The sequence below is a fragment of the Chenopodium album genome, chromosome 19 (assembly GCF_948465745.1).
Source record: "Chenopodium album chromosome 19, dcCheAlbu1.1, whole genome shotgun sequence".
In the NCBI taxonomy this organism is placed as follows: domain Eukaryota; kingdom Viridiplantae; phylum Streptophyta; class Magnoliopsida; order Caryophyllales; family Amaranthaceae; genus Chenopodium; species Chenopodium album.
Genome location: NC_137852.1, coordinates 10330342 through 10346593, shown reverse-complemented (window position 1 = coordinate 10346593; position 16252 = coordinate 10330342). Strand labels below are relative to the sequence as shown.

Here is a 16252-nt window from a genome sequence, read left to right as displayed (position 1 = left end):
TCTGAACTGATAATCTCCTGTGTTCCACACTTCTTTAAGTTAAACTGAACTCAACCTATTTCGCGTTAAATCGAAACAAATGTAATAGCATTCAATTGTACCGATAAAAAGGCTAAATTAGATGCAAAGCATATGCTAAACGTTAGATAAAACGCTAACAAAAATTTCCCCTCAGACGGAGAAACCAGATTTTTACACAAATGCATAACTACGTATAGTTGGGACTTTATTTCAAACAAGTTAGTGAACGAAGAACCGAGGATAGATTTTTGGTACAAACAATTTCAATTAATGCAAAAAAGCATCATCAACCTTAGTCGTAGCTTCTAGAATTTTTATTACAGTAAATTATGTGCACAAACAGGTTTTACTGAACAAGACTTACAAGTTCAGAGACCAAAAAATGGTATAATGAAAGAATGCAAGGAGTAAGATCCTATTTTCATACAAGCTAGTGAGGTTTAATACTGTCTTATTATGCGTCAGGAGCTGAAGTGAAGTTTCATTTGCACCAAGCGATCCGAATTTCCCTGATATTGAATATGCCAATATTTACATTAGAATCATACACCTATTCTTCTACAAAGTAATGCCGCTGCAATACCTAAGTATATGTACAGACAAATTGACAAGTAAATTACAGATCTGGTGTATAAACACTAGATATTACATCATTTATAAGGCCGGCCATGATAAAAACTACGGTCAACCTTGATCTTCACCATGTGGAACCGAAATAAACCTCACAATATTGACAATTCCCAACTACAAATTTACTTCGTCCAAACCTGCAAACCCTTTCCCCCTTCATCAAATAGGACTTTGCCATGGGAGACCACGGAAGAAAGGCTTTGCCAACGATGAACCATATGATTTATCCAGAATAAGTATCTGTCCTGTTTCCATGCACAAGAATAGGTGTCGTCAGCTCTGCATACAGAGCTAGATCATAACTCTGAAAGTACACTGTTGACTCAAGTAGCAGCAAGAGGTGTCAAACAAGTCTCTGTAGTATCTTCGAGTAAGAACTTAGCAGCAGGAACATCTGATAGGCAGGCTGGGATTTTGACATCCATTGGATCGGTAGCTGGGATGGCTTTTGATATATCTTCGGTAGAAAAGGGTATGCTGCAGAAGATATCAGAAATAAACACAAGGTCAATCAGCAGCAATACATAATTTCACATCAGATCAGCAAGGAAGTTCACAAGAAGTTGATCATAATGCCAGAAATATATCGATTAATTCAATATGCTATGCGACTTATGGTTTACTGTAAGGTTGATTTGCTGTTAATTCGATGCCATGATGCCAGAAAGTTTATGGTTTACTGTTACCAGATTACCAGAAAGTTTATTCATTTGGATTAACAAAGGTATAATAGGCCCGACCTTACAAAATGAAATTCATCAAGAGTTTGATGATCAGAAAGAGAGTGCTTTAGTAAACTCTGAATTTGCAGTCAATGCTTCCAGAGTTAATCAAGGACTTGGTACTGGAATCACCTATAGGTGGTAGCCTACAGAACAACTCAAGGCACTTTGACCTTCACCCTTGAAGGCCAAAAGCCAAATCGATTTCTTAACAATAATTGAAATTCACAAAACCTAGTGTTGTAATTTATAATTCCTCCAATCCTAAATGTTCTTTCCATTTGACTTTGACACGTTTGCCAATGCAAATAATATATCGTTCATATCTCTAATTACATGTTTGTAAAAATTTATACAAGTTTGACATTTTAAAAGAACTTGTCGAAACGAATCAAACAAGCCCCTATTGATCTTATTTTTATGTATTGGAAAGAATTTTGAAGATAGTTATGAATAGTGTCTCGTTTCAAAATGGGAAGATTATTTAGGAACGGGGGAGTAGTGCCTCAGTTATCCCAAGCTCTACTCACTTTCTGTTTTCATCTATTTTATTTAGGTTTTGCTTTATTCCCTTTATGATAAAATATATATTCGGATCTCCTACAGGGCCATACATGTGGGACCCTACAACGTAAAAAAGTTCCTCCTCTCACAAGAGTGGCGCATTAATCCATCTTAAAGGTTCTCATCACAAAGGTTAAAGTACCCACATAAGCGGTGCATTTACAATATGTCCCAATTGGCATACTATTCACATACGTTTATCTCACTATTATTGTCACACTTTTATGAACTGAATCTCCTTAAAATTTAACATTTTTCTTTTCCCAGTACAAGAGTGGTGCATTAATCCATCTTTAAAGTTCTCATCACAAAGGTTAAGATACCCACATAATTGGTGCATTGCTCCTGTTACTACAATATGTCCCAATTAAATTGGCATACTATTCACATACGTTTATCTCACTATTATTGTCACACTTTTATGAATCCCCTTATAATTTAACATCTCTCTTTTCCCAGTATGGAAGTCAGGGAGTTAATTGGTTTGGGATGGTAGTATAGTATAATGTATATTTTCGGTGCGAGAAATTGGCATTGTGGTTTGTTGCTGTTGTAGCCACTAAATGGGAGGCTGTTGCAGAAGGTTAGTGGATAAAGCTTTCGGTGTTCATATTGAAGTCACCGAAGGAAGAAGGACCAGGCTTCAATGAAGACAAAAAAAGATATGACAGTTTATTTTGTTAGATCATAAGAAGGGGAGGAGGGGGGGGGGGGTGTTCAACTGGGACATTAATATAGCCAGCACTCCAGCAGCTCAACTATAACAACGTTCAGAGTGAATTAAACTGCAAAAAGCACACGTACCTCAAATCATCATCCAGCAAGAATGAGTTTGTGGCTAGATTTTGGTTATCTTTATTCAACATCTCCCTCATTTGAGCCACCACCTGACAGCCAAAGCCAATTTAATAAGCCCAAAATACTTTAGTTTTACATCTTCGGAGCACATAACTATTGCCAAAGAAAATCTTTAAACAACATGCTAGGCAATAAGTCAAATAACATTTACAATAAAAATTAACTAGTCCATTAGTTGTTTCCAAAACACAGGCAGTATCATCAGTATTATTTAAACAGAGAGAACCAGGAATGCAGCTAACCTCATTGGAAACACTTTGGGTGCCATATTTATCATCCCAGTACATAGTGCTTATTCTATAGATTTGTCTTACAGTTAAGGCCTGAAAAGAGTAAACAAATATTTCCACCAAAATCCAATGTCAAGCAAGACCCAGTTAAAAACCGGAAAATAAAACTATAAGAGGAAAAGATCTGAATATAAGTCTAAAAGGGTAAAGGATCATACTGGGCATAAATCCTGCTTAATCTCTTCCAAAGACTTCTTCCTCTTTTGATGTATTACCTAAATATTATTATTGAGTATTCCACAAGTCAATAAATTAGAAATCTTAATAGACCCAGATGTAAAACAAAAGACATACTACTAAACAAAACATACCAGGAAACCAACAGCTTGTCTGATATAGTTCAGCTCATGCCAGGCAGTCCCAGCAAACTACAATACCATCAGTAAAGAAGTTTCAGTATGACATAGCCACTCTATTAAGTGAAAATCAAAAAAATGAAAGGAAGAGCCAAAAGGGCTCCTTTACCTCATCTGTCACACTTGCAATCCATTTCTCTAGTTCAGCCAAACCAGATTTTACATACTCACCATTCGAAAAAGTGCAGCATTCACGTCGCAATAGAAGGCTGCAAAACATTTTTCTTTAGCATAAAATGCAGAACTACATCTGTAACAGCCAAAGACAAACCTATAAAAGTACTTACCTATTGAAGAGATTAATGTTGATAAAAGAGAAAACCTGGGTAATGAGCTTGCGGATAAAAAAGGAGGGTACCTAACACAAGTTTCAAGGTCAGCATAAAAATTTAGTAGACGAGTGCATCCAATAAAAAAAACCATCCTTCACATCTTTGAAAATAGCAGCATATACAAGAACAATTCCTTAAAAACAACAAAATCATCACACAAGCAATAAATCTGCAATTATATGATATTGCGTACTGAAAATTATACTTTGTTCATTATTCATATTACTTCCTCCGTTTCTCATTAAATGCAACAAGTTGACTTTTAATGAGTGTATATAAAGTCAACTTGTTGCATGTATTGAGAAACGGAAGAAGTATTATTTTTTAAGACAGAATACGCTCAACTCTGGCCAGACTTTGCAGGTTCAAGTCAGTAGAAGGATTTGATTTCATTCTTAGTTTACTGTCATAAGTTCAATAATAAGTATTAAGTGCTCCATCGCTTAAATATAAGGAATTAGTTTGCAAAGGCAACTCATTATCAAAGAAAACTACGCTGGAATATTAGCAAATAGCAATAAGGATAAGGACAACAATCACCACATACATGATTTTTATGTAAATGACTCATGAGGGAATCCAAGAATTGGATGATGCTATCCCATTGATTATTCGTCAGCTGCTGTGGTACACCACCAGGTGATCTGGATGACTTTCCACCGCGTGCAGTTTTTGGAGCCTACAAAAATGCTTCAGTAAATTACCAATTAACAATCAACAAAGAAGACTTATATAAAGTCTTAGCTCCACAACTACAGAGGGGCATATACACACATGTATGCAAACTCCTAACAAAGGAGATATTTCTTTCTTCAAATTATCACGAATCAAACCAAATATCTTCTCAACAGACGCAGTCAACTGTTGCTTAAACAGGATCGCTGGGTATCTAGCTTCAATGTGCGATACACCATCATCAAACCCTATAAACTTCAGGGGAGTCTTCATACCCTATCATATAAAAATTGAGCATAAATAAAAGAAAACTTGAATATAGATAACTATTATAATTCATAATTCTAATTATCCTCTTCACATTCAAATAATGTGCCTATGCAAATTCTATATAAGCTAAATCATAGTTTCCCTCCTAGTATGATCTTAAGGATTTAAAGAACAGGCCGGAAGGGGTTAGAAACTCCCATTCTAAATAATCAACATACCACAAACTTGAAATACAATAATTCTTGATGCCTCAAATTTGAAAAGTACAGAAAGTAAATTCCCTTTGTAGCATCTTTTTTCCCACATACCTTATAGGAAAAGTTGAGTCACAAAAGATTCATGAAACAGCCAAAGTCATTTAGAAACTAGTTACCAACAATGCACTTACTTGTGCAAACCTTCCACTTATACCAGAAGATCCAGCAGCACGATTGGAAGCTGAATTTAAGAAACTATTTGACCTTAAGCACCTCTGAAGGATGCATAAAAGCGCGGACACATTAGATAGCCAATAGGGTAATGTGTCATTCTCATCCCCAACCTGAAAGCATTATGTGAAAGAGGAATCAATCAATAGCACACAGAGAAAACCAATTTCAGGTATAATCTAGAAGAAGATAAAGATGAGACAAATTCCAGACATCTTACCTTCAAGGCATTATTGATGCCCTCAATAATATGGTCAAATATGGTTGTCCTCTCTGATTCAAAGGCATGCCAGTGAAGAAGACATTTATAGATGACACAAGCAGCCACAGGTTTATTATCTTGGAAACCCAAATTTTCTTTGATGCATTTAGAGAGAAATTCATAATTTTCCTGCAAAACAAGACAGCGGTTAAAAGCACTAACATTGTTAGAAGAATAAGTTCTGCTTTACCACATTGGTCATGAAATGTTCACTTGTGGAAAACAAAAAAACTTAATCATGACTAACACCAACCTGGTGCTTTTCAACAGTTTGTTTTGACCAACGTGATTCTGATAGTCCCTGAGCAATTGGGATATGTTTTGTTGGTGTGGGTGTCTCCTGTTCAAATCAACCCTTGAGCATAAACACATGTTCCTATATCAGAAAGCTTCAAATTGAAAAGGCGGCTACAGTATAACTTACATAGATTGGTTTCTTTTCCTGATATGGAAGACTCAATGCACTTGAGTACATCTGGGGAAACAACAAAATGATGAAAACATCTCAATACAAAGCACGTAAAATCTACAAGACAGTAAATGAAAGCAACATGAAGGGGAAAAACAGCTAAAAAAGGATATGGTCGCAACAATACAATTTTACACAAAAACGATAATTAGTGCAAACTTTCAAAATATTGTTGAGTATACTGTGCAAACGATAATAGTAGATCTGAACAAGAAGTTCCATTATTATGTTTCCTTACACTACACAACTGGACTTAAGATTTTTCCAACTACAAAACATTTTAAAATGCATAAAAAGTTGAGTGCCTATACTTACATCAGAAAATGATTTCACAAAACCTGGCCGACTTCTTTTCGGGGACATGTTCAGTGCTTTTTGCCGCAACACAAGATTTTCATTCTCCAAATTTGACACCTTGTCCTCCATACTACAGCAGAAAAATTCATTGTATTTGTCAGCACTAATTAAAACAATATAGAATACATGATACCAAATAGAAAGAAGCCTGTGTTAAGTGGGTGAGATAGCAATAAACCCATACAGCAGCCAACAAGGAACCACCACTACCCACCAAACGAGATATTGGGAAGCTTAAATAAAGAAATAGAGGAAAAATCACTTTAATATAAGAATGTAGCGTCATTCAGAGGCGGATAGACATAATTACCAAAATTCCAAAGATACTAAACAAACTCAATCATATGGTCTTTCTTCAATATCATCAACTAAAAAAAATTTGATGTGCAAATAAATAGGCATCCAGATCTTCAAATAGTCAATAGCAAAAGAAAGATAATGCTAACTAGATGATTTTTAGTGTGCCAGATAAATTTCATATTGTTCCCAAAACTATTTCGATAAAAAACATACATACTACCTCTGTTTCAAAACCTTCGTAACATACTCCATTTTTGTCAGTTTCATAATGTTATTTAAAAGGGGAGGAGGGGGGGGGGGGGGTCTGATTAAATGTCTTTCTGCCTATAATTTTAATGTATGCTATATATAATTACATATAGCAAGAAGGGTTACTACTCACTGAATTTGTAAACATTATGCTATGCAACCAAGATATGTAAATGCATCTCAATAGTATACTTTCAAATAGCAAAGTCACGATATGGACCTTCGCAAGTTTTGTTGCAGTTGTTCACACTTTTGTTCAACATCACGCAACTTTTGCATGGTATGACTATTCTCTTTCTGAGCACTAGCCAGCTGAGTCTCCAGTAATAAATTCTTCTTTTCCAAATTTTCTAAAGAACTCTGCAAAATGTTTACAACATAATTTTAACCACGGGTACTTGAAACTAAGATGATATAACTAAAAAATTTTTTAAAAAAAAAGGCAATGAAAGGCAAACATGATTTCGGAGGCATGCTTGTGTAAGGTAAGGTAATACACATTTTTCACACTACAAACTTCTTTCTAACATAAATTCCAAAAGAAATGAACATGAAATATTTTAAGAAAGTAATGAAAATGAAAAAGAAAAAAAAAAAAAAACCATCTGCAATGTCTCTGGTCTACTCACTTCTTCCCCCATCCAAGAGCCCAATGTTTTACTCAACTCTTGCTCACAACAACAACAACAACAAAAAGAAAAGAAAAAAAAAAAGGGACTCTTATCACATTATACATATTAGAGAAATTATACTCTTGGTGTTTTTAGCTCCTATTTTATTAGGAATGTTAAATATTATTTTTAGATATTACCAGAAAGTTTGAAGCAATAATTTGGGCATAGTAAAGTAATACTTGATCATTTCTCAATTCAAGATATATACGATATTCAGGGGATGTTTTACAATACGTGCATCATTTCTATAATGAAAAATCTTTTAGGTGAACTTGCTTTACTACAGTACTACACATTATTAGGGAGGTCTTAAGGTATCCCTGGTGGTATTTAAAAATAAAACAATTTTAAGTGCAACTATTGTGTAGAGCTACTTTAACCAGATGGCCCAGATGTTGGAGAGGCATTTATGGGCAACATCCCCCACAGCTGTGAACTACTATAAATCAATCAATTAACCAAAGCCTTAATCCCATGAGTGGGGTTGGCTACATGAGCCAAAAGTGGTTATTCCGTAATTCGTAGTCATCCACAAAAATCTTCTCCTCCATCCCCTACGAATGTGTTGAAAGTGCTTTGAACTACTGTACCCCCACATAATGTGTTGAAAGTGCTTTGCTCTCTTTTAAAAATGCAAAAAGTGCAAGATAAATAATAGGCAATTCAATGAACATTTGCATCCAAGATAGCTTTTTTTACATCAAAAAATGATTTTATCTTTTTTGACATTTCACTATCTTAGTCCTGTATTATTCATCAGATATATGCAACAAAGATACTGACCCGCAAAATTGCATTTTCCTTCTTGAAATCTTCCATGTCCTGAAGTTGCTTTTGCAGCTCATATTTTTCTTTCATTGAAAATTCCAAGTCACTTTGGCGCTGCGCATTTTTACTACCCTGTTTAACAGTCTGTGACTTAGCTTCCTCTAACTCAAGGTTTAAAGCTTCTATAATCCGCTGCTGTTTTGTTATTTCAGCCACCTTTGCCTCTTCAACTGAGACCTGTAATTTAGGCAATTTGATTTGGTTACATATGGCCATTATGAACAACATTCCTCTGACACACACAGTTACAAATGAGCAATATATACAAACTACAAACATTCCTCCATCATTGACGCATTTTACTATCAACACACCATTGACTAGAAAGGATTTAACAATCATTTTGGTAAGTAATAGCCACCTAAGAACTCTGCAAATTCAACACTAATGCTATGAAATAGTTTTCTTACATATTACAGATACTTTTAATTAAAAAGCAAAATAACCTAAAATGAATAAACATTTTAAAACAGGCGTGTGATCCTGAGAAAGCTGAGAAGCAAAAATAGGCACCAAAAAGAGAAAAACAGAAAAAGCCAACACTAGGCACAAATCAAGCCACACAGTGAAACCCTCGCCATGTCCCCCTTGACCATTAATGAAATTAATTTCCAAGAATCATACTGCATAAATTTGAAGTGCTAGTGTTTCATAAGAAGAGAAGCAGTATATAGTTGAGAATGCAATACCCGTAGTCTCTTCTCCAAATGCAACCTCAGGGTAAGATCTTCAAGTTGCTTTTCAAGTTTAGTCTTTGCCTTGCGCAAGGCACCAGCTTCATTGGCCTCCTAAAAAATTAACAGTTTGGGTCAAAAAAAAAAAAAAAACACACACACACACACACACACAGTTAGATATAAGTTGTTTTATACAGGTAAAGTGGATTTCTAAATGCTAATCAAAGAAATAATTTTTCACTTGCGATTAAAATTAACCAATAGTAACATCATTTACACCCTCTATCCCACAATATCTTACCCTTTTGACGTTTTGTACTAATTAAATACGAAATTTGACTATTTGTCTTTTTAAATAATTTTTTTTAAAAAATGTTACTAAAAAGATATCGTCAAATTAATCTAGGGATTACTTCCAATCCCTAAACGTTCTCGCTGTGTAAATGACTAGAATTTATTTTTCAATCGGATTTAATATATTAACTTTTTTAATAATATTAGCTAATAAATAATCAAATATATATTGATGGTCAAATTCATGGTTGAAAAGTGCCCAAAATGATGGGGTAGGCGATGGGACCTAGGGAGTATTATACTGCAACAACGTCTCCTATACCCCTTCCCCCGCCAACCCAATTATCCAAATTATTTCCTTAATATAAGAAAACATAGTTAAGCAGGGAACAGAAATTTTTAAGAAAGTGAGACAAAAGCAAATGAAACCAGAAGTACAACAAACTAAAGCAATATGACATATAAGATCTCCAATCAAGCATTAAACCTACATCCAAAAGAGCCCCCCTCTCCCAACAGGGCCGACACTGTAAGCCTATCAATGAAGACACTTAACCCAGCAGATTTTACTCTTTCACGGAATAAAACTACTTACCCTACAACTTCCAATCCTCGCATACTGCATCCAACAATAACAAAAAAAGACGCCGTACCACAGTACAACAATGTGGTTTCCCATCTCTCCATTAGCTAAAATAGAAAAGAATTACAGTATTAAGTTTTTTGGCTAATAACAACAATGTGAGGCTTTGACCCAATTCATAACCCACTTTGAAACAATAGTCTCTCTAATTAAGGTGGCCATAAAAGAATGCTGCGAGTTAGGACTAGCATAGGACTACAGGTATCTCTAACAAGACAACTGAAAAAGAAGCTCGAAAATACTAACTCGACAAAGCAACCAAAAAAAAAAGGAAAACTTGCTTTTATTAATCTCAACTTTAACCCATTTGCTTTTAATAATCTCAACTTTGAATTATTATTGAATAATCCCAACTGATCATCAACCTGATATAATAGGTTACCTAAGACACGTCACACGTGGCAACACATGAATGGTTGAAATATTTAAAAAAAATTAAAATGTAAATAATAAAATAATATAAAATAAAAAAAATCCCCAGCCATAGCCACCTCCTGCCAAACCCTATCACCACCTCCGGCAGCCCTATCCCACGCCTTAACCCGAAATGACCGCCCTCCCCTACCCAGCGACCACCAGAAATGGCTCCCCTCCCAAGTTTTGTCCCCGAAATTGCCACATTCCGTAACCTTAACCCTCCCCAAAGGCCGAAACCCCTCCCCAAAGGCCAAAACAACCCCCTCTATGTTCCCAATGCAAATCACCCTAAACCCCCACCCCCAAAAAACCACCTCCATGCTTCCTCCACCCTCAAAATCATCATCCTTCACTCTTATAACCCCGAAAACACCGTACCTAACCTGAAAAACCATTTCCTCCATCCCGAAAAACTACCTCCTTCGACCCCCAAAACCACCCCATTATACATACAACAACTTCCAGGAAAGGAAAAAGAGTCATAGACGATTACGGGAGGAGGGAGATAGGTTGGATGATGTTGTGGTGGGTTACCAAAGGTGGTTGTGTGATGGAGGGAGTTGCTGATCAGGTTTAAGGGAGGAGAGAGAAAAGGTTAGAGGAAGGGAGGAGAAAGAGAAAAATTAAACAAATTAGATGGTGCCATGTGGCAATTTTAGCTTAAAAAAATAAATTAACCTGTTTATCAGGTCATCGGTTATTTGGGTCCAATGTAAGTAAACACCCCCCTAAAGTTGGGATTATTCAATAATAATTCAAAGTTGGGAGTAATAAAAGCAAATAAGTTGAGATTATTAAAAACAATTTTTCCAAAAAAAAAAAAAAAGACGAAACTGTGTCAAACAAGTTTATACACTGTCCCTACTCCCCACTCAAGAGGGTTTCCTTTAAATTAAAAGTTGCAAGGGAATTGTCCCACTCCCCACCAAGCAAAAAAAAGAGTACAATGAGCAGTAGCCAACCTATTACGGTGAGGGAGAAATACTTTGAGGTTGCTACTTGACCAAAGAATCCTCTAAAAAAGCAATGTGCTCTCAATAACAATACTTGTAAAAATTTCTTCCAAGAGCACTAAAGGGAGAAAGAGTCCGGCTACCGCATCTATTTATTTATGATTGCACCAACTACTGATCACCCTAAAATTCATTTCATTCTTGAGAGGAACATCACAACCATACCAATACCAATTCTTCCTCAGAATCATCTATCCTTTTCACCCCTCAAGGTCAATTCTACTCAGAAAATGATCCCCTAAGTGATGTAGGTAGAGATAATACGATCAACCACAGAATTTTTAATAATACACATTTACATATCCTGAATTCTAAACACTTATAGAACAGAAATTCCCATAGAGCTTTAATGACCCTAAGGGCTTCATTCATAAACAGAAAACCAGCCCCCTCATATCACTCAATTTCAAACTTCACTATCAAAATAAAAAATAAAAATAAAATAAAATAAAATAAAATAAAAAAACAATAAATATCTTCCCCAATTGTGCTGAGAATCCTTCACCCACTAATTCAACATCAACAGCACACCTAGTTCATACATGACCAAGGTAAAAAGGAAAAAGTAACCAAATGAGATCAAAACTAAATAAATAAAATAAAGGCACTGTTCAATACACCTTTCTGGCTGTTAATGATCATGAGGTTATTTTCATGTAAAAATCTAGTAACGTTGATTAGGTTGCAGACCTTGCAGTGCAGAAGATACAGAGAAGAAATTGAACGATAAAATGCTAAGTGTCAAAGAACACTTGAAAAACAGTTAAGACATACTTGCTTGAGCCTTCTAAGCATATGCCTTGCCATTTTACGCCTCCAAAGACTCTGTACTACAACAATTGATTTCTGATGTTGACAGAAAGCTGATCGGACCTTGAACATCCTCCATCGTGCCTAAAGAACAGATTTATTGACACACAAAAGAATGCTGTTTCAGTAACACAAATCGAGTATACGGACAGAACAAAAATTAAATCCATAACAAATTCGAAAAATGAAGCTTTTACACTGCTCATTCAACTTTAAGTATCACCTCCTTAAGGTAAAAGAAACATAAACTCCCCAACTCCACAACATATTAAGCATTGACCACATGTTCCATATAATTTTAGAAGAATACTACTGCTCTGTTCCACAACGTTCACTATACCAGCTATTTTAAACCACATCTGCCGCTAAGCCCATTATACATTCACAATGCAATTAAATTACCAATTTGTCACTAAAAAGCACCAATGAAATGTAACAAGTCAATTATGTTGCTACCAGGGCTGTAATTAGTTTACATAATATAAACAATAAGACATTATGAAATGGAGGGAGTAATATTAAAGAGTTACTATGACTACCATACATCCAATGTATGACAAACCCATTACAGGCAATTCGCACAAAAATCTGCCACCAATGCCTAAAGATAGCATAGCATGTTGATGATCAATACATCGATAATTTTACCCATAAGGTGAGGCCATAACAGAAAGACAAACCTACCACTCGACGGATCATCAAAGGGGCCATTCATATGGAGTGAAGGAAAAGTTAAGGAATGAAGAAGATATCAAATACGGATCATCAAAGGGGCCATTCGTTTGGAGGGAAGTAAAAATGACAATTATTTCCATTATCTATGTTTACATGTTAAATTTGTAGTTAGTAGATTAACAAAACCTCATGATCCTCAAATCACCCAAGCCTTCCCAACTCGGCCAACCCCAAAACTCATCTATCACAGTGCTCCTCCACAATAGCCTTTCTTCTTTCATCATTGTCGCCAGCAATCACAAGGACTGCAGTATCTATCTCATTCAGGTGCTGTCTTTATAAGGGCTAAATCTAGGCTTTTGGTGCTCAGTAATCAAACCACCTAAAAACAACATCTAGGTCAACCAACACCACAACACTAAAGGAGACAGATACTTCTTCAGGTGATTTTTGTTTTCAGATATCCTTTTTTCTCATTATTTGACAATTTGAATCAATGCTTCATCATAAGCATCATATGCCTTTTCCCGAACTCACATAAATCTACCAAATCAGTACCTTGAGTAGAGGCTAAGTAGTCGCTATCATAGTTTGTATAATTGACATAGCATTCGTAAATCATGCAACTTTAGCGCATTAACAATATACATTCACAAATATGAATAATCATAGGAATTGCATGGATAAGCAGATATGTGAACACAGACCAGTTAGGTAACAACTTAAAATTAAGGCCACAATCAGGAGCAACGGAATTCAAGTTCTGTATATAACAGACGTTAACAAAGAAAATTTGTTACACTAAGCAGATGAGTTAAGTAAGACTTTGTTTAAGATTTAAGATAGTAGCCTATTAGCATGACTGCTCTGAATTATTGTATAATACCCCAAAAAAACTGCAGGGAAGGGGGTCTAGCAAACAAAAGCCAATTATTAAACACCTCTTACAGACATATAATTAGAACAAATAGAGTTCCTGACGCAGAGAGAAAACAATTTATAACAGACAGACCATGATTTGAAAGATACTGACCTGAATGAGGATTGCAGCCCTATGTTCCTTCCCTAACAAAAATCTTTGTCGAGCTGAGAGCCCACGTATGCAAGATTGAAGCACAATAGCCGAGCTGTACAGCTGTAAGTAGGCAATTCTTGATATCCATCCACGCACATATTTCTGCAAATAGATAGCAGCAAGTGTCTCCCGTTTTTCAGCATACATTCTTCTCACAAGACAACCTACAGATACATAGAAAGGTGAGTACAAAAGCCAAGTGAGATGTTCATCAAAAGATGCATTACATATAATCCTCAATTAAGCTTGTTTTGAATCATGAAGGGTAATGTACAAATTAGTAAAATATTGTAAATTGATGAATAGATGACCGTATGCCACAGTGAAACAATAAAGCACATCATTGATACAAAGCATTAAATAGAGATTACAATTTAAAGCTAAGAATCCTGAGACAGTTCAGTGAACACTAATATGATTTCAAAGGCTTTCAATATTTCAGAAGTAAACATTAATATAATCATAAAACAATAAAAAATTCTTTCAATATTCCAGGAGTAAACATTAATTTAGTCATAAATAATATAAGGTGTCTTGTAAGAGGCACAGAATGTTAAAATTATTCATTCCCATAAACCAACCAAGGACAACTATGTGAGGCCAGAACTTTCATCGTCAAAAGTATTGTGGTCAATTGTATTTAAAGCATCATGCTAACGGAGCACAAGTAAAGATATTATATAACCTCTGCAATATGCTTGGACAGATAATGCGGCAGCTCGAGTGGAAATGAAATCTTTGTGTGCTATGTATGTTTTAAAACGACCCTGTACAAGCCTGGCAGCAGAATCTAAGACCTCAGTCCTTCGTGCATCTAGTACACCAATCTGGCCTGCTCGAAGAAAAACTTTTGACTTCCCCAGCTGTCAAGAAAACAGAAAGAGATCATGAGGTAAATACAGATAACCATGCATCCTAAGCGAACAGAAAAGAAAATAAATCATTTTACGAAAACTGGGAGAACAAGAGAGAAAGAGGAAGAAATAGAGATCAATGATGTTCCATAATACTTTTAACAGAACCAAAAATACAGAAATATTCAGAAAAGTAGAAGATATTCGGTTCCAAAATTTAAATTGATTTTCCATAAATATTAATCTTTATTAACAAAATAATTGAAAACATATACTACCTCCGTTTTTCACCTACTCACTTTCCTGGAAGTCAGCCTTTTCTACTCATGTCTCCTTTATTCCATTTCTGGCAAAACTCCTATCCCCTTTACATCTTTCCCCATAAAATTTACACCTTTCCACACTTTCTTTGCTACTTTATCTACCTCTTTCAAAGATCCACCCGCCTTTTTACCCCAACTCTCTTTATCTAAATTTTTCTTACACACACTCACCTTATTGAACATTTTCTTACTCTGCGTACGAAGTTCAATATATGCCAACCATTCTTATAACGTGATATAGTTATAAGAGATGTAAACTTAAAGGAAAGAGCACGGCTAAATTATGAATTCTTGTTATGTAAGAGCATTAAACAGTTTTCGACAAACATAAGTTCTATGCACCAACATGCGACAATGACAAAACATCATGCAAAGCAATAACATATATGCTAGATGCTGATTAAACTGCATACAATGAACCTAAGAGTATAAAATATAACACAAATAAATAAACTTCGAATGTTATTTGATATGTAATATGTGAAAAAAATTTCCAAATTACATATCTATAAAAATAAACACACAAAGAACTTACTTGGAAATTTTCAAGCTTCAATTTCTGAAGGATTTTTAGAGATATGGTCTTTTCATCATAGCTGCGGAACATTAAAAGAAATACATCAACAGAGTAACAGCACATTTATCAATTCCCATGAATTCTCCTTTTCTACATCATTTTTGCTTTTTTGTGTTAACCAAACAACTCTATAAATTACCAATTCCCATGATTCTCCACTTCCCCTATTTTATTTTGTCAACCAAACGAGTCCTTAAGTTACCGTTTATCTCTACATTTTAATTTGTTAATAATTGCATTTTGAAACTTCAAAATTGATTGAGAATTACCATGGAGCAATATTCCCCCTTTGGCCGAGTTATGAAGCGAATTGTTACAAATATGACTTGAAGGTTTTAATGATTTCGATTATTATTATTATTATTATTATTATTATTCCGCAAACGAAAAATGTTGTCACATATTAGGGGAAAGTATGTTTGGCAAAACCAATCATTCACAACATAGAAACAAGTCCTAATATGAGGGGGGAAAAAAAAAAAAAAAAAAAAAAAAAAAAAAAAAAAAAAACAACTGAGGAAGTAATACTTAGCATAATCAGTACCCTCCATTCCTTTTTGACCCTTCTACTTGGAATCTTTATAGATTCTCATGCAAATGGAACCTAAT

General features: G+C 35.1%; 1 protein-coding gene across 2 annotated transcripts in view; it reads right to left on the bottom strand.

Annotated features, from left to right (window-relative positions):
- Window positions 1-245: 245 nt before the first annotated feature.
- The window catches only part of LOC145595940 (myosin-15-like), a 32718-nt gene continuing 16711 nt past the window's right edge, over window positions 246-16252 (bottom strand). For both annotated transcript variants that reach the window (XM_081652372.1, XM_081652373.1), the window contains 21 exons: window positions 15602-15662; window positions 14575-14752; window positions 13848-14053; window positions 12104-12223; window positions 8975-9073; window positions 8241-8462; window positions 7004-7143; window positions 6193-6304; window positions 5833-5883; window positions 5662-5748; window positions 5367-5537; window positions 5107-5259; window positions 4548-4724; window positions 4321-4452; window positions 3729-3799; window positions 3551-3650; window positions 3397-3453; window positions 3244-3300; window positions 3038-3118; window positions 2742-2824; window positions 246-1128 (listed from right to left, as the gene is read on the bottom strand). In XM_081652372.1, coding sequence (XP_081508498.1) covers window positions 975-1128; window positions 2742-2824; window positions 3038-3118; window positions 3244-3300; window positions 3397-3453; window positions 3551-3650; window positions 3729-3799; window positions 4321-4452; window positions 4548-4724; window positions 5107-5259; window positions 5367-5537; window positions 5662-5748; window positions 5833-5883; window positions 6193-6304; window positions 7004-7143; window positions 8241-8462; window positions 8975-9073; window positions 12104-12223; window positions 13848-14053; window positions 14575-14752; window positions 15602-15662 — 2512 coding nt within the window. In that variant the 3' untranslated portion in view covers window positions 246-974. The remainder of the gene's footprint in view (window positions 1129-2741; window positions 2825-3037; window positions 3119-3243; window positions 3301-3396; window positions 3454-3550; window positions 3651-3728; window positions 3800-4320; window positions 4453-4547; window positions 4725-5106; window positions 5260-5366; window positions 5538-5661; window positions 5749-5832; window positions 5884-6192; window positions 6305-7003; window positions 7144-8240; window positions 8463-8974; window positions 9074-12103; window positions 12224-13847; window positions 14054-14574; window positions 14753-15601; window positions 15663-16252) is intronic.